Genomic DNA, 17,811 nt, shown 5'->3' with positions numbered 1-17,811 from the left:
GCCAAGAGGCAACATTCTAACGTGCAAGGACCCAAACACCCTGAGTCTTTTAAAGTGACCACCGGAGAAGGCCGTGTCCTAAGGTGGTGGATGGGCAGGGCTCCGGGGTTCAGTTCGGATGGCTGGTGCCCAAGCCCCAGGCCCGCCTGCCCTCTGGGGTGCACTTACAGCGTGGAGAGGGCCTGCAGGGTGTCGAAGGCCCCAGGGGAGATGGTGGCGATCTGGTTGTCATAGAGCGAGAGGAGGCGGACGCTGCGCAGACCCGTGAAGCTGTCATTGTGGATGCAGCTGATGCGGTTGTTCCTCAGCATCCTGGGAGCCGGGAGCGGAGGGGAGAGTCCGTGCCGAGCCCTGCGGCCATCTGCCTGCCTGTGCTTTGGCCGCCAGCGGCCAGTTCACAAGTGCTCCTCTGGGGGCACCGAGCCACGGAGAGGGGAGCCACAGCGCCAGGATTCTACACACCTGGGCTCCCCTCCAGGCTTTCCCTGCCTCTGAATTGACGGCCTCTCCATCCTGCCCACACGGCCCCCATGCCGAAGACCATCACCCTCACCCCCTGGGTGCCCAGAGCCTCCCCAACCTCGGGCCACACTCCATATCAACACCTGAGACTTTCGTTAAACTTAAACCCAGCCATGTCGCTCTCCAGCCTAAAGCCCGTAGCAGCCTCTAAACCGTCCACAAAATCATGTTTAAACTCTTTACTGTGACATGTGAGTGCCTGCCCAACCCAGCCCCAGAGCAGCACCTGCCCGACTCCCCAGGGATGGACACACCCTCCACTCCTCTGTCCTTCAGGCCTGCTGCCCAGGCCTACATCCCCACAACTTTCCCGGCTGGATCTCCTTCTAGAATGACCTTCTTCCTCATTTATAGCTGCCAAAGTCTCTGTTCATCCTCAAACATCTGGCTCAATTCCTTTCCCCAAGCAAAAACAAAAACGAAGCCTGACACAGAATAGGCAATTCACAAAAGAAATTAAAATGAGTGAACTAGGTGAGGGAGATTAAAAGGTACAAACTTCCATTACAGGATAAATGAGTCACAGCATGAGCTGCACAGAAATAAATAAACAAATAGCTTATGAACATTCACTGAAAAATGTTCAAATCAAGGACATTTAAGTGACAGGGAATCTTTGCCTGCCAAATTACAAAATAATTAAAAATGAAATAATAACAGCAAAGCCCAGGGTTGGCAGGAGGGCGGGAGGACGGGCACTTTCATGCACAGCTGGCAGGAAAACGACTTGGGGCCTGCCCAGAGTGCACCTGGTGAGATGTGCCAAAATCCCTGAAAGGGCCCTTCGTGCTTTGACCCCGCAGGTCTACCCTTAGGGATTTATCTTCAAGGTAATAACCCCAGATGAGCACAGAATTTCATAACAAAGATATTAATCACAGCATTGCTTGTAATAAAATTAGAAACAGCCTAAATCTCTAATAATTATCTAATATATAATCTTTCAAAATGATGTTGTAAAAGGAATCGTAAGGATACGTAAAGACACTCACATTCTGTTTAAGGAAAAAACAGATTACTAAATAAAATGTATTCTAGGATTCCATTAAAATATATCTGTGTGTTTGCATGCATGTATGTGGGTGTACGTGTGTGTGTGCGTGTGTGTGTGCGTGTGTGTGTAACTGGAAGGATAGTTGTCTATATCAACAATTAACTGTGGTCAGTGGAGGGGTTACAGGCATTCCTTTTCCTGTGTCCTCACCAGCCTTCACGTGCTCCTGCAGGCCCACGGCACCCTCTTTCAAAGCATACTAGGCATGTATAAAAAAGAATGAGGCAGCCCTCTATGAAGAACCTGCCACACTATCTTTACAAGTGAAAAAAAAGCAAGCTGCAAAACACAGTGCATAATAAATCCCCTTGTGTAAAACAGACAAACAAAACCCCACAGGGAATGCCTCCATGCATTCACTTCCCTTACACAAATGCCATGACACGTGCTCGGAAAATACATCTATAGCCTTACTGCGGGCTGGGATTTAAATCCAGGCTGGTGGCTTCTAGAGGTGACGTCCACAGTGTAGCCACTAGCCACACGTGGCTGTTTATACTTAATTAAAATGAAACGAAATTCAGAAGTCAGTGCCTCCGTAGCACTGGCCACATTTCAAGTGCTCCATGGCCGCATGTGGCTACCGGATTGGGCAGTGCGGATGTGGGATGTTTCTGTCCCTGTGGTGAGTCTGACGGGACAGCACTGTCTATCGGACGCTCTAAAGGTCTACATGATCATCTGAAGAGCTAGTGCTGCCTGGACAGAGACAGGGGCTCCCTTCAGCGTTCACAGAGGGGTGGATGACCCCAGGATCCCACTCAGTCCTGACGTCTGGAGAGCTCTGCCTGGGCTCTGAGTCATGGGGTCTCAGAATCCCAGGGATGGTGGGAATCCCTCCTCCCCCGCCTACACCCACTTGAGTCACCTCTGCGAGGTCCCTGCCACTGTAGCACCAGCCACTCCTGAACTGAAAACACGTGCTATGCTCTTGCAGCCTGACCACGGGGCGATGAGAGGGGACCTCCGGAAGGGCCCACCTCCCCATCCCTTCACCCGCCATCGACCCCCCACCCTGGGGAACCAGAAGGCAGCCCTCGTCACAGTGACCAACATCTGATGACTGCAGCCAGGGTCCTCAGCCGCGGCCCCCTCAACTCCTGCAAGCTGGGGCCAAGGAAGGAGACTCCCACCCTCGCTCTTCCCTTCCCTTTAACGCAGACGCCCACGCTCTGGCTTGGCTTCTGCCCAGCCTGCTCCCCAGCCCACACTCACAGCGTCCTCAGGCCGTCCAGGCCCCGGAACATGCCGCTCCGGATGGACTCCAGCTGGTTGGCGGTCAGGTGCAGCTCGCTCACTGAGGCTGCGCCCTCGAAGGCCCCGTCTTCAATCTCCGACACCTTGTTGTTGCTCAGATTGCTGGGAGAGGATTATGGAGTTCAGGACCCTTTTCCTGCACCCAGCTCCCATGCACGGGAGCCCTGTCCCCGACAGGAGCTACCCCACACCCAGAATTTCCCCTTCCCATCCTGACCGGCGTCCTAACTGCACCTTCCCGCCAACGGGGAACTCACATTTTCTTCAGATGGGTGAGTTTTTTAAACATCCCGGTGGCCTCCAGGATGGAAATCTCATTGTTGTTTAATCGTCTGTAAGAAGCAATGAAGGGAACTTTTACATCCATAAATGACAGACGTTAAAGTATCTTCCAAACTGAGACTATTTGGGACTCAAACAAAGGGGACTCCCAGAAGAATTTCTCTGGTGAGATGAATTGATCCTATTTCAGAAAAGGCTGGACCAAGAGCTGGGGGGTGACTGGGGATATTTTAACATGAAAAATGCCATGAACTTTACATACATAAATGACAGGCATGTGTAGGTATCTGTGCACATGCATATATATATACGTGCACAAATTTATATTTTTAGAGAAAGAAGAAAAATAAAAGAATGGCTTAGGCTACAGCTTTAGCTGATAGAATCAGGTCCCCACAAAGAAAGCAAAAGCATGATTGAGAGAATCCGCCCTGGTTCAGGCTGGCGACCTGCCCCGCGGGCCAGAGACTGCCTCAGCAGGGCGTGTGGGACTGGGAGTGAGAAGCAGAGGGACCACTTCCTGCTGGACCCAGCAGCTGGCATGCTCCCAGGGTGGGGTCTCCAGTGGTCCCCAAATAGGGCTGCGACAGAGGAAAACACGGAGGAGGGGCGGGAGGGTCCGTGGGAGCTGGGGGCAGGTGAGGGTGTGGTGCGGCTGGGGGCTCTCACAGCTCGGCCGTGGCCTGGGGGATGCGCTCAGGGATCTTGGTGAGCTTCAGGCCGGAGCACTCCACCATGCTGGCCTCGCAGCGGCACTTGTGGGGACAGACCACGTCGCTGTTGCACTCACTGTTCAGCTGGTAATCCTCTGTGCCTGTGGTGAGAGGGTGGGGGCCAGGGGCGGAGGAGTTCCAAGCAGCCCTGCCCAGCCCAGAGTCTCCCGGGCCTCCCTCGCCTCCCACTGCCACCGTCCCACCCAGGCCGGCCTTGGTCCCCCCTCTTACCTGGAATGAAGTACTGTTCTTTGGCTGAGGAGAGAAGCAGAAACACTACAATGCTGGGATTGTCCAGGCCATGCAGGAACAGCCCAGGCCTCGGCCCTGCTGCCCAGTGGAAGCCGCCCCAGGAACCAGGCTCGGGTCACAAACCAGGCCCCGGCGCCCACCCACCCAGCCCCCGTGTGAAGGTCTTGCTACGAACACAGATATTCCTTGCCCAGGCTGATGCCGGGGACAGCACCACACCCAAGGAAACCTCCTCCAGGGAGCACCGAAACCACGGGAACGTTCACATACAACGGCACAGGTGAGGATGGACCAGGATCCGGCCTCAGAAGCCGACCCACACTCTCCCCAGCCAGTTGCCGTTTCTGCTGCCCCAGAGCCTGGAGGAGGCAACCATCTCTCTGAGGAGGGTTCCCAGGCCTCCTGAGTGTCTTAGAAAGCTTGAAAGAGAACTGTCCTGGGAGGAGAGGGACCTGGGTCCTTGCCCGTCCTCTCCGGGGTACCTTCGGCAAGCTCTACCACCTTCCCAGGCCTCAGTAAAACAAGGGGTGGGAAACTGTAGATGCAAGTCTACACTGGGGGCCCGCACCCTCCAGCGTGGGTCCAGAGTGGTCCAGCGCACACTTGTTGGGACCATCCAGGAACATCACGGGGTCCCTGAGCAGACTGAAGGCGGGCGGGTGGGCGGGCAGCTACCTGAGCACCGGAACTTCTTGCTCTTGATCTGCCCGATGCGCTTGTTGGCAAGGCGCCGGGGGCTGGCGCAGCGGGCCCCGCTGGTCTCGATGGGGTTGGTGCGCAGGAAGTCCGCCAGCCACTTGAGGTTACAGTCGCAGATGAAAGGGTTCTGGGCCAGATGCCTGTCCAAAGGGGGCGGATGGGAGATCAGAGACAGAGCTGCACCGTTGTGCTCACCACCACCTGGACGGGGCCTCACGGCTTGCTCGTGGCCAGAGCCCACCGGGCCCTGGGGAGAAATGCGCCACCTGGGGACAGCACCTGGGGGTGCCCACCACCTGTGGAGAAGTCTTACCAGAGCCTGGCAGTGGGGATGGAACTCCACAGCCTGGAGCTTCCAGCTGTCCCTTCAAGCCTCACTCTGTCCCGTCTCCTTCTACTCACCTGTCCCTCCCTCTGCCCTGTGACAAACAGGAGTGGAGGCAGAAGCAACCCAGAGACCGGCCAGGGCACCCCCGTCCTTCCAAGGGCGAGGTGACGGAATGGACATTAGAGCCCAAGACCTCAGCATCCAGTGGCCTTTGGACCCCGCCGGTGCCATGAGTCCTGGACTGTCCCCTCCCTGTGGCTTTGGGCGGCAGCAGCCTCTTTCCCACAGCCTCTGTCAAGAAGGGGCTGGGGCCAGGGTGGCAAGGCTGGGCCTGCAGCTGGGGTAGGAGGTCTCAAAGTGCCTGCTGCAGCCCCTCAGCTTTCCATGGAATCTCCGCTCCTACCCCAGGCCATAGGGGCTGCCCCCTCTTCACCATTTTACAGGCTGTCTCTTGACACAGGGAAACTCAGAAAGCATTACTGAGTAGCTGCTTATTGGGGAACCACTCATATCTTCTTGCTGGCTCCCTGTGTTACCCGCAGGATAAGTGTGGGGCAGGGGCAGCTGACAGGTGATACTAGCTGAGGGAACCCGGGTCACTGTAAGTGACCACAGGGCTGTCTTTCCCATTGGCCCTGACTGCCCTGCAGGCTCAGATCAGCCACATCTGAACCACCTAGCAGCCGGCTTGCCCACCTGTGTCTAGGCTAATGCGGCACTGAGTGCCCTGCTTTCTACACCGAGACAGCCAGGGAAAAGAATCCAGCACCTGTCCTGACTACTGTTCCCAAAAGCCAATGCTTCTGCATGGGGCCAGCTCAGAGGACTCGCCATGCCATCTAATGCCATTAATTGAAGTCATCTACATATTGGCCGCAGCCCAGGCTCCTGCTAGGGCCATACGGCTCTCTCCAAGCAGAGGCACGAGCCCTTGCCCAGAGTCTGTGCTCAGCTCAGCTCAGACCTTGGCCACTCTCTCTCCATCCATCCCCTCCTGGGCTCCGCCCTCTGGCCACTGGTCAGTATGCTTGGTGACAGCTTTCCCTGCCCAGCTGTCCTTGCCACTCCCCTTTGCAGCGCCTGCCCCACTTTCCTGCCTGAGTCCTGGCTCCTCTCAGCTCCACCAGGTGGGCCAGGCCCCTCCCACCCCTTCTGCATCCCGTCGGATGGTTTGTTTCCCCGATTTAAACTGCCAATTTGCACAGCGACGATGTGCGTGCTGACTCCCCAGGGCAGAGTTCGTAGCTAATCTAAAGTACACCAGGATTCAGGGATTGCTCTGGGATCCTTCCACCCGCCCCATCCACATCTATTCATGCCTTAGGACACAGCCTCTGCCTGAACGAATTGCTTCCCTCTATCACAATCTTGGCAGAAAACTCTGTTTAAAATCAACTCAATTATGTTGTTCAGGCAAGTATTAAAATGTCCAAGGGGTGCAGAGTAGAATACATCCTTTTTAAGAACAGGCTATTTTTGTCAAAAGCAACCTACAAAACTTGAATCACCCACCGAGGCAACTGGCTTCTGTATAAACTTAAGTATCTGACATAAAGTAGAATTTTTAGAAGGTGTAAAGAGCAGGGAACTGGGGAGAGAAAATGCTCAGGAGGAAGAAAAAAATCTACTTGGGAAAAGATAATTATGTTAAAGGCACACCCAGAAAGAGGCTGCACATGTGGCCAGACAATTATCTCCATGCACATTTCTGATAGTGGAAGGTAGAAGGGGAGACCGATTCCCAGTCTCTTTCTTGGATTAAGCATTAAGAAGTCACAACTAAAAATCTTTTGGGCAGATACTCAACATCATTAGTCAAATTAAACCCACAATGAGCTACCACTTCAAACCCACTAGGATGGCTGTAATCATAAAGAAAACCGATACCAAGTGTGGGCAAGGATGTAGAGAAATTGGAACCTTCATAACATTGCTGGCGGGGATGTAAAATGTAGAGCCACTTTGGAAAACAGTGGCAGTTTCTTAAAAGGTTAAACATAAATTTCCCATGTGACCCAGAAATTCCAAGAGAAATGAAACGCTTTGTCCTCACAAAGCTGTGTAAGAAAATGTTCACAGCAGCATTATCCATAATGGTCCCAAAGTGGGAATGATCCAAATGTCCAACAGTGAGGAGGGATAAACAAAACGTGCATGCAATGGAGAACTGTTTGGCAATAAAAAGGAACAAATACTGTTATTGGGTTGGCCAAAAAGTGCCTTCGGTTTTTAAGTAAAAATAAAAGACACATTTTTCCTTTTCAGCAAGAACTTTATTAAACAATGTATTCGCCCTTTTGTTCCACTACCTTCTGCCATTTTTCAGGCAACTTCATAATTCCATCTTCTCAAAAGTTTTTATCTTTTTGAGCAAAAAACTGGTCCAGGTGTTTTTTACAATCTTCCAGGGAATTGAAATTTTTTCCATTAAGAGAATTTTGTAAAGACTGAAATAAATGAAAATCCAAAGGCGGATGAATCAGAACTACCCAGCCAAGCTGTAACAGTTTTTGCCTGGTCATCAAAGAAACATGCGTTCTTGTGTTATCCTGATGAAAGACTATGCGTTTTCTGTTGACTAATTCTGGACGCTTTTTGTCGAGTACCACTTTCACTTGGTCTAATTGGGAGCAGTACTTGTTGGAATTAACCGTTTGGTTTTCCGGAAGGAGCTCATAATAGAGGACTCCCTTCCAATCCCACCATATACACAACATCACCTTCTTTGGATGAAGACCAGCCTTTGGTGTGGTACGTGGTGGTTCATTTCGCTTGCCCCATATCTTCTGTTCCATATTGTTGTACAGTATCCACTTTTCATTGCCCATCACAATTTGTTTTAAAAACGGAACGTTTTCATTACGTTTCAGTAGAGAATTGCATGCGGAAATATGGTCAAGAAGTTGTTTTTCTCTTAACTTATGTGGAACCCAAACATCAAAGCAATTAACATAACCAAGCTGGTGCAAATGATTTTCAACGCTTGATTTGGACATTTTGAGTATGTCGGCTATCTTCCTCGCGGTATAACGTTGATTGTTCTCAATTATTGTTTCAATTTGATCGCTATAAACTTCAACCGGTCTACCCAACCGTGGAGCATTGTCCAGCAAGAAATCTCCAGCACAAAATTCCGCAAACCACTTTTGACACATTCGATCAGTCACAGCACCTTCTCCATACACTGCACAAATCTTTTTGTGCGTTTCAGTTGCTTTTTTTACTTTCTTGAAATAATGAAGCACAGTATGCCAAAAATGTTGTTTTTGTTCTTCCATCTTCAATATTGAAACGGCTACACAAAAATTCACCAATTTTGATAAGTTTTTTAAAAAATGCACGCTGATATGACAGCTGTCACAATACAGTCTAACAAAATTGTTTCAAATGAAGTTAAAGACAACTAAGTGCTACTAGAGCCATCTTACGGAAAACACCGAACGCACCTTTCGGTCAACCCAATACATACTTGCAATATGAAGGAATCTCGGAAACATTATGCTAAGCAAAAGAAGTCAGTCACAAAAGGTATATCACATAAGTCCATTTTTATGGAATATCTAGAAAAGGCAAATCTATAGAGACAGAAATTAGATTAGTGCTTGCCTGGGGTTAGGCTGGAAATAGGAACTGATTGCAAATGGGCACAAGGGATTTTGGGGGGTAATGGAAGACGTTCTAAAATTGAATTGTAGTGATAGTTGAACAACTGTAAATTTACTAAAAATCACTGAATTGTACACTCAGAACAGGTGAATTTTATGGTATGTAAGTTATACCTCATTCAAACTTTAAAAATAAACTTTTTTTAATCTCTTGGGGCAAGTGAAACTACAGAATCAATACTTGACGCATGGCACTCAGCCACAGACCTCGGAGCTATAAACAAATCACGCACGATTTTGTAGGTTGAAATCCGCTCGGTTCTGACATAAGACTCGGCCAAGGCTTTAACTATCGGAGGCTGTAATAACAATATCTGATTGTACCTTGGATTTGCTTTTTTTTTTTTTTTTTTGCGGTACGCGGGCCTCTCACTGCTGTGGCCTCTCCCGTTGCGGAGCACAGGCTCCGGACGCGCAGGCTCAGCGGCCATGGCTCACGGGCCCAGCCGCTCCGCGGCATGTGGGATCTTCCCGGACCGGGGCACGAACCCGTGTGCCCCGCATCGGCAGGCGGACTCTCAACCACTGCGCCACCAGGGAAGCCCGGATTTGCATTTTTTAAAATTCTTGTTCTAAATTGTACTTCAGTTGTCAATATATAAGAGTTGTTCACGAAGTTCAGTCTTGCTTTACAGCCTTAACAATGAGGTCAATTCTTAGGGTAAAAGCACAATTTAGGGGCAAGTTAACTAATTTCTCAGCGCCAGTGACGAGAGGCCTGAGACCAAATCCCTGCTCTACTAGATGTCATGTGACCTAGGGTGAGTCTGCCTCTGCCTCAGTTTCCTTATAAGTAAGGCAAGGATGAGAGAACCTTCATTCATAGGTCATTGTAAGTATTAAGTAAGATAATACACGCAAAGAACAGTGTCCTGGCCTTCAGTAATAAACAGCGGCGACTATCGCTATTATCAGTATTACTCCTATTACCATCTCTCTTATGGGAAACCTTCCTGTTCTAACACTCTGCTCCAGCTTTGTGCCCTACTATTGCCTTGGTGGAAGTGGCCAAGATCTCAGGGATGGTACCTAGGAGGGCAGAAGCACTCCTGAAATCCAGCCAGGTAAATGGACACAGACAGAGGCCGCCCCTGGTGAGCACAACCCATTTGAGGTACTAGCTCCCCTTCCACCCTGAAAGCGAGACAGCTCCTCACATGAGACGCTCAGCCCCATTCCCCATCCCCAAGGCTTTCCTGCGTGTGTGTCCCCGGCCCTGAAATCTCCTTAGTGCATTTCTCTCAGATGTTCTGCCAGCTTCGTGAAATAATCCACCTTTCCAATGTCTCCCTGTGACATCTCATTTCACATACTTGGCAAGATTTCCCCGTGGTGCTCCCTCCCCCTCTCCCTGGCTATAAGTAAATTAATTAGCAGTAGTGGGCTGCCGGCGGGTATGTGGGCTCTAATGAGTTTGTCTTCATGGCTGACATCCCTGCTGACGTGCAGGGTCCCAAGGGAGCAGGAGCTGTGCCTTCTACTCGATCTGTTTCACACTCATCCCAGCACTCGTGCAGATCTCAGCTGACAGAGGGCACTGCACAGCGGGTAAACAGTGGCAGGGCTGGCAACGACAACAATGGCCACGGTAATATTAATAATAAATGCCCATCGGGCACGCACCACAGGACCCACGGGTCAGCACGCTGAGTCACACTGCAGGCTCAGAACTAAAGACATGGAATGTAGTGCCTGAGTTTAACCAAATAGTAGAAGAGAAGTTTCCCTATACAGAAGCCTTCCAGCTAAAAAATAAGGACTCCTTTAAAGCGTAACCGCGACAGCATTATCAAATGAAGAAGGAATGTTAGAATTCACGTATCACCATTTCAGGATCCCTAATGAACAAGTGGGTCTAGGCATTGAAATCAATGACTGTGTTTATTACAAAAAAAAAAAAAAAAAAAAAACAGGTATCTTGAGCCTCCTGTTGAAAGTACACAATACTATGAAGTCATCTTGCCAGAAAAAGAAAAAATACCTGAACCTGACCCAAGCTCCTAGATGAAATTTTCTATCTGCAGGACCTAGAGAGAACAGAGGAACACGTGAAACTACACCACAGGGGATGCAATAAGCAAATCCAGACTGTGGGGAGCTCTATGGATCCAGTAAAGCAGTGTCTTCAACAAATAACGTGCAAGGAAAATGGAAATGGAGACCACACCCACAGACTAAAAACTTAAGTAACACATCAACCAGTATCTGCCAATTGTACTGCATAGGCATTTACTTATTTCTTTGTTTATCTATCTATTTATTTATGAGGGAGGGGATTTTAAAATGCTCTTAATTTTTTAAAAAATTTTAATGCACAGAAATCTCTTGCATTCCTATACACTAACGATGAGAAGTCTGAAAGAGAAATTAAGGAAACACTCCCATTTACCATTGCAACAGAAAGAATAAAATGCCTAGGAATAAACCTTCCTGGAATTGTTGCTCTTCTAATTTTTAATTTATAATCAGCATTGCTGTCACTGTATTTCATTTAAGACATTATCCACTGCAAGATGCACTATTATTTTATGTATTATCAAGAAAGAACAAAGTGCTGCCCATTAAACATGCCATCAATTGTCATATGCATCCCAATTCCACATTCCTATGAAGAAGATGATATCCACATTTTATGAATGAGTAGACTGAGCCCCAGAGAAGCTAATTAACTTGCCCAGGGCCACACAGCCAATAAGGAGCATAGCTGGAATCTGAACCCAGGTTCGTCTAACCCAGAATCTGTCCTCTACCAGAGGCCATACCTGGTGAGCCAAAGGCACAGGCCAAGACCGCTGCCTGTACCTGGAGGCTGTTACCTCCCCTAGGTCCACCTGCTGGGGTGGGCGGAGGGGGAGGGCAAGAGGGCACTCACAAGGTCTGGATGGCCCGCAGGGAGGTGAAGGTGCCCTTGGCGAGACTCTGGATCTTGTTGTCATACAGGGAGAGCAGTGAGAGGTTCTGCAGGTCCTGGAAGGTGTTGGGCCGGATGCAGTTGATCTTGTTGGCATTCAGGAGCCTGTGGGCAGAGCCAGGGCCAGGTGGTGAGGGGAGAGGCACAGAATTGGACTCATCATGTCCTGGGCACCTTCCTAGGTGCCAAGCACGCGTTATGTCAGGGAGGAGTCCACGGAAGCAGGTGCAGGGGATCTGGCCCTCTGGGTGTCCACTCCACGCAGAGGAGCTCCGGCTGCCTTCTCTGTGCACAGGGACCATTTAGTTAGTCCCCCATGCTTCTCTCTTTCAAGGAACTGCTAGAGGTGCCCAATGGGATTCTGAGACAGCAGAGAGCACAGTGGTCAAGTCACCTCCCAAAGGCATTTGGGGGTATCCTTCTCCTCCCCTTCTGCTGGGTTTCCCAGGAGCTGAGAGGGAGCATTTGGCTTCTGTGCTTCTTGGGTCCTGGGAGAGAATCCTTGCCTGAACGCTCAGCGCTCAAGGAGGCTGACCTGGGCCTGGGTGTCCTCCTGCAGGAGACAGCTCTGTCCCCAACCACACCAAGCTCAGCAGGAACATAGTTCGCATCTCAGCGGCCTCTCAGCTTGGGCGTCCTGCAATCAGCTCTGCATCCACCTCTGCCTCCCTCTCTGGCCTCTGCAGAGCCCCCTAGACTCTCACAGCCTTGCCAGACCTGCCATCCCCCAAGGTCCTTGCCTCCCACACCCCCAAGAGGCCGAAAGAGAGGCCGGAGGAATACTGCCCCCCCCTCCATGGGTCCCACCCAAGGTCACTCGCATTTGGGTCCTTACAGGAGCTGTAGGGTGAACAGGCCTCCAAACACTCCCCGGGGGAGGTCTGTGATCTTGTTCCCATAGAGGACCCTGGAGAGAAGGCAGCAGAAAGGAGAGTTAGAGGACAGCCCGGCAGGCCGGGGCACAGCTCTGCAAGTCCTGCCCACACAATGGTGCCACCCCTATGCCTTTCACACGCCAGGTCCCAGCAGTGTAGGCTTGTTATAACAGTGGCCAGCAGATGGCAGTAAAGTGCGACAGGAAGGGGTCGCCGGTCCCTACTCTGCACAAAGGTACCCTATGGGCTAGAGGCAGCATGATCCCCATCACTGCGGGAGCACCCCTCCCTCACTCTGCCCTCACACACGGATCCCACAGAAGCCTGCAAGGGCCCCTCCGGGGAACCTCATGGGAAATTAACCTGGTTGGGGATCCAAAAGGAGATTGTTCAAAGAGAAGAAAATCCCTAGGGCAGGAAAAATTAACATATTTTTAGGGAATTACAAGCAAAAACTGGAATGCCAGAAGGCACGTGCGGTATGAGCTCCAGCACGTCAAGCGAGTCTTTCCAGCACAGACAAAACACCAGAAGGAAACAGACCAAAGTGTTAGCTGTGCTGAGATCTGGCTGCAGCACTGCGAGTGGGTTGTTTTATGCTTTAGAATTTTCAAAGTTTTCTACATGGAGCATGAATTCCATATATAATCAGAAAAAATGCAAAGGTTCAAAAAAGACAGGCAGGCAGAAATGGGTTCAGACAGATGGTGAAAGCATCATGGGGCCTGGGGAGGGGGGTGCATTACGTTCCAATCTCACAAGCGGCCCCCCAGCCACCCCCGGAAACATTCTGTCTGAGTAAAAGCAGAGTGCGCCATCTCTGAGATGGTCCTTGGAGGACGGCGTAGCAGGAGCTAAGTAGGGTCCGGGCTGGCCCATGTGGAGAGCTCCAGTGTGGCTCGAGTGGAGGAAACAAATGGGACCGTAGCGTGGATTTTACGCAGCCAGCACCAGGAAGCCTCTGAGACATCATCAGACGCCCACTGGAAAGATCCCCCCGTCTGCTGTGTGGAGTAATGCAGGGGGCAGGAATTGAGGCAGGGGTACCAGGTCAGGGCCTGACCAGGCGGACACTGTCAATGTCCACTTTTTGCATGACCTCGGCATGAAAGTTCCTATATGGTGAGGGGGCGGCTGCGACCATATACCCATTAGCAACAGGAACCCACTTAGATGGGCTACTGTCATGTTCCAATTTAGAAGGAGATTCACTCACTTTTCAGAGGAAGACCCTGCATTTTGGCAGCCACCTTCAGGATCTCTCAGCCAAGGACAGTGACCCATCCCAGGCTGTCGTGTACAGCTGTGTAGGTTGCACACTGCACAGTTTTAGGGGTGCCATTCCCAACGGCCCCACGCACTACCCTGCACTCTAGTCCAAGAGAAGAGGGTGCACACAGAAGACACTGAGCTAGCGGCCTCCTGCACTGCCCCAGGGGGAGTTCCATTCTGTTCCACTTCCTCGGCCCCGAATCAACGCCCAGCCCATGTCCAGCGCTGCCGAGGGACGGGTGAAAATACTCATTCCTAAGACAAATGAATGGCCTCCATCAACAGGGAGCCAGCCTGACTATAGGACACCCTGAGTTCACTCTGTATGGAGACAAAGTACCATGGGACCTCAGAGAGTGAGGGGCTTAGTGACCCTGGGAGAGCGAGCAAGGGTTCTTGGAAAAAGAGATGAAGTAACATTTCCGAGATTAATTTTCAATGCCGCACAACGTTTTGTAGATTGGTGGATCCCCAGCAAACTGCTGAGGGAAAGGAAATACTGGACAGGGTTGGGGAGGCAGGGGAGGCAGGAAACACCCTTCACAATCACTCATTACAACTTGAGATCAGAGCACGTTTGGGACAAAAGATGTAAGCTGTGGCAGATTTCACAACTGGAGCTGGTGGTTGCCACCATTATAGGACCCAGGCAAGGCTCAGGAGAACGGAGCGCTGGGCCTCTGTGGGGAGGCGGGGCCAACATGAAGGCTGGGCTGAGTCAGATGACTGCCACAAAGAAGGCTGGGAAAATCCCCACCGCAGAAGGGAGAGCGTCACAGTCGTCAGGGGCAACAGCTCTGCCTAGCTTTTCCATGCACTCAGCCCTTGACTCCCTCCTCCCCCTCCCAGCTGCAGAGGGTCCACAAAGAGGAAGGGAAAGCTGGGTACAGCCACCCTGGTCACTGCAGCCAGAGGGAGACCCACTGAGGCTGTCTGTGCTCCTTCTCTAGCGCCCACCAGAGGGGCCCTGAGCCCTGGGCCCTGCCAGCCTCCTTGGGGGGTGCCCTGGACCACTACAGAGCCTTGGCACTGCTACTCACAGCGAGTTCAGGGACCGGAGGCCCTGGAAGGCGTCGGGTGCAATCTCCGAGATCTGGTTGTTGCTCAAGTCTCTGCAAGGTGAGCAGAGGAGAGACGGTGGCTGAATCTCTCAGTGGCCACCAAGTCCTGCCTGTCCCCCCTACCTCCCAGACACCACAGGAGGGCAGGGGTTTCTTTGAAATTAGGAAAGAGAAGGGCCAGTTCCCCATCCACCCGAAAAACCCACGACTGGCCACTATTTCCCTGTGCAATCCAAGGGTCATGCACGGGTGGGTACCCTAGCTTTCCCCTACACACACCCCTCACAGCCTCAACTGCTTCTATGGGTGCCCAAGCTGAAATGGTCAGCTCTGGTCACGTGCCAGACTCGGACTCAGCATCCTGTTTAGGCCGCAAGACAGCCCTTCGAGGAGGTCGCACCACCGCCATCCCCATGTCACAGGTGAGCCTGGTAGGAAGGCCAGATGATGGCTTTGCCGGGGGCTCAGCCACGGCAGGCAGAGTCAGGACCTGCCCCGGGGCTGTGGCCTGCCTGCTCCAGGCTCAGCCCCATGCTGACCCCCAGGAAACAGCAGGAGGCACTCACATCCTCCGAAGCTTTCTGTAGGGAGAGAAGGCTCCGGGGGGGATGGACTTGATCCCATTGAGCTCCAGGCGGCTGCAGAGACAGAACACAGAGGAAGGACAAGGGCACGTCACCCCACCCCCGCCGTTGCCCAAACCAGGCCCTTTGCCCGCCAGCCCCTGCTCCCACCCTCCATCTGGAAGTAGGGGGGCTGTTACAGGCAGAGAAAAGGGACAGGTTTTCGAGTTCCATCATCCCAGGCTGCCATGGCTGAAAGGGGCTCACCAATGATGCTAACACTAAGAAACCAATTCTTTTTATTTTTTTTGGCCGCACCACAGGGCTTGCAGGATCTTAGTTCCCCGACCAGGGATCGAACCCGTGCCCCCTGCAGTGGAAGCGAGGAGTCTTAACCACTGGACTGCCAGGGAAGTCCCTAAGAAACCAATTCTAGCAGACTCACCCAGCTGGGCTGGACAGATGGACCACAGAGGGATACGCCTGTCCAACCCTCCAGAGTTGCCAGCCTTGGGCAGACAACTCGGCCCAGCTGAGGCAAAGCATGTCTTCTCCGTTTGCACTGAGGGGCCTCAGGGCAAGCCTTGGGGTAGCGCCTGCACTGGCTCTTCACTGGCCCACCACAGCCTGGCCTGGCCGGAGGGGTGCATCCCAGCGCCTGCCCTGCCTGTACTCACATCTCCGTCATGGTCTCGGGCAAGTTGGCGGGGATGGCGGTGAGGCCTTTGCCACGACAATCCACAATGCCGTTGCTACAGGTGCACATGGCTGGGCAGGAGCCGGAGGAGAGGGTGCAGGAGGGCACGTGCCCCGCCTCCCCCTGGCCTGTGGAAACAGTGGGCTGTGACCTCAGGGAGCCCTGGGCCAGGACCTCCCTTCCCAGATACGGACTGATGGATGGGGACAAGGTTTTTCTCTAAATGAGGATGAACCAGAGGAGATCACCAAGGACCATGATGTAACTCTGCACGTGCCTGGTACATAGCAGGTACTTGTTTGCTGAACTTGAATCCGAACATAACTGTGCTACATGAGCATGTGATTTGCACGCTAGGAAATCCTACCCTCAGTTCTGAGGCTCCAGGCTCTAGTCCAAGTCACTCAACACTTCTGGCCTGAGTATGACAAGGACCATGTTTATTGAGCGCTTACTCTGTGCCACATGCCATAATAAGTGTACATGCAGTATCTCATTGAATCTTACTGCAAAGAGCATGACATCATTGTGGCCACTTTACAGGTGAGAAAACTGAGTCCTCAACATTCATTAATTAGCACATGAAATTCACACATCCTCCACGTTAATTAATAGCACATGGAATCTCACCACATAGGTGGTGAGATCAGGGTGAAGCCCAGTGTCTGATGTTAAGGACCCACACTTTTTAAAACCGAGGTATCATCGGTTATAACAAGTGCACCATCGTAAGTGTATAGCTGGCTGCATTTCCACATGTGGGTACGGCCACAGAGCCGCCCCCCCCCCCCGACATGGAATATTTCTATCACCCAAGAAGGTTCCCTCATGCTCCTTCCCTGAGGCAGCCGCTATTCTGAGACCTGTCACCAAAGATCTGCTCTGCTCGTCTGTGGTCTGCACATAAAGGAAAGCAGACGGCAGGCTCTCTTGCATCTGGCCTCTTGCACTCAACGTAAAATCTCCGAGATTTGCCCATGTTGCTGTGTAGTTTGTTCTTTTCTATTGCTGACTCATAGTCTATTGTACGGATATGCCATCATTGGCTAATCCAGTCTCCTGTTGGTGGACATCTGGGCAATCTCCTAGCCTGGGATATTATGAAAAACACTGCTTGGATGTTCTTGGACATGTGTTTGGCAGAACATGTGCACATACCTAGCAGTGGAGCTGCAGAATCACGTCTCACACACACCGCAGCCCTGAGCACGGCAGTGTTTGAGCGCAGTCTCGGGGGGCTGCCGGTGCTGAGGAGGAGGGGACAGCCCCCCCACCCCTGAGCCTCACCCTGAGGAGAGGAGGCCGAGCTCTGTGTGGCTGGCGGGCTCAGATCCACAGACTTGGGAGGAGCGGGCAGCCCCTAATCCTGTCACGGATCTGTGAGCTGGTCATTCACTCAGCAAACATCCCTTGAGCATCTATCTCTCTGTGTCAAGTGTGAGCACAGTACTAAGAAATGGCCAGAGAACACAGCACACGTACCCATGTTTTCATGGACTTTGCGATCAGTCTATGCGGGACTCCCTCTGGGGCCAGGGAAGGCTCCCTGGGCCCTGCAGGTTGAGAAGGGAGCAGCAAGGCGGGGAGGATGTAACCAGCAGGGAAACAGCCTGCCAGGAGGCCAGGGTGGGAGGCACCTGCTCCCGGGAGGGGCAGAGGC

The 17,811-nt window shown here is 52.0% G+C and overlaps 1 protein-coding gene across 1 annotated transcript in view; it reads right to left on the bottom strand.

Annotated features, from left to right (window-relative positions):
* The window catches only part of SLIT1 (slit guidance ligand 1), a gene marked incomplete at its 3' end in the record, with an annotated part of 171,469 nt that overhangs the window by 34,340 nt on the left and 119,318 nt on the right, over nucleotides 1-17,811 (bottom strand). Inside the window, exons 9-19 of the mRNA XM_082854318.1 lie at nucleotides 16,132-16,279; nucleotides 15,458-15,529; nucleotides 14,871-14,942; nucleotides 12,519-12,590; nucleotides 11,645-11,788; nucleotides 4,756-4,919; nucleotides 4,060-4,083; nucleotides 3,785-3,929; nucleotides 3,091-3,165; nucleotides 2,792-2,935; nucleotides 169-312 (exon numbers count right to left, since the gene is read on the bottom strand). Of these exons, the coding sequence (XP_082710444.1) occupies nucleotides 169-312; nucleotides 2,792-2,935; nucleotides 3,091-3,165; nucleotides 3,785-3,929; nucleotides 4,060-4,083; nucleotides 4,756-4,919; nucleotides 11,645-11,788; nucleotides 12,519-12,590; nucleotides 14,871-14,942; nucleotides 15,458-15,529; nucleotides 16,132-16,279 (1,204 nt within the window). The remainder of the gene's footprint in view (nucleotides 1-168; nucleotides 313-2,791; nucleotides 2,936-3,090; nucleotides 3,166-3,784; nucleotides 3,930-4,059; nucleotides 4,084-4,755; nucleotides 4,920-11,644; nucleotides 11,789-12,518; nucleotides 12,591-14,870; nucleotides 14,943-15,457; nucleotides 15,530-16,131; nucleotides 16,280-17,811) is intronic.

This window comes from Leucopleurus acutus, assembly GCF_964270905.1.
Source record: "Leucopleurus acutus genome assembly, chromosome: 14".
Classification (NCBI taxonomy): domain Eukaryota; kingdom Metazoa; phylum Chordata; class Mammalia; order Artiodactyla; family Delphinidae; genus Leucopleurus; species Leucopleurus acutus.
This window is presented reverse-complemented; position numbering and strand designations above follow the sequence as displayed.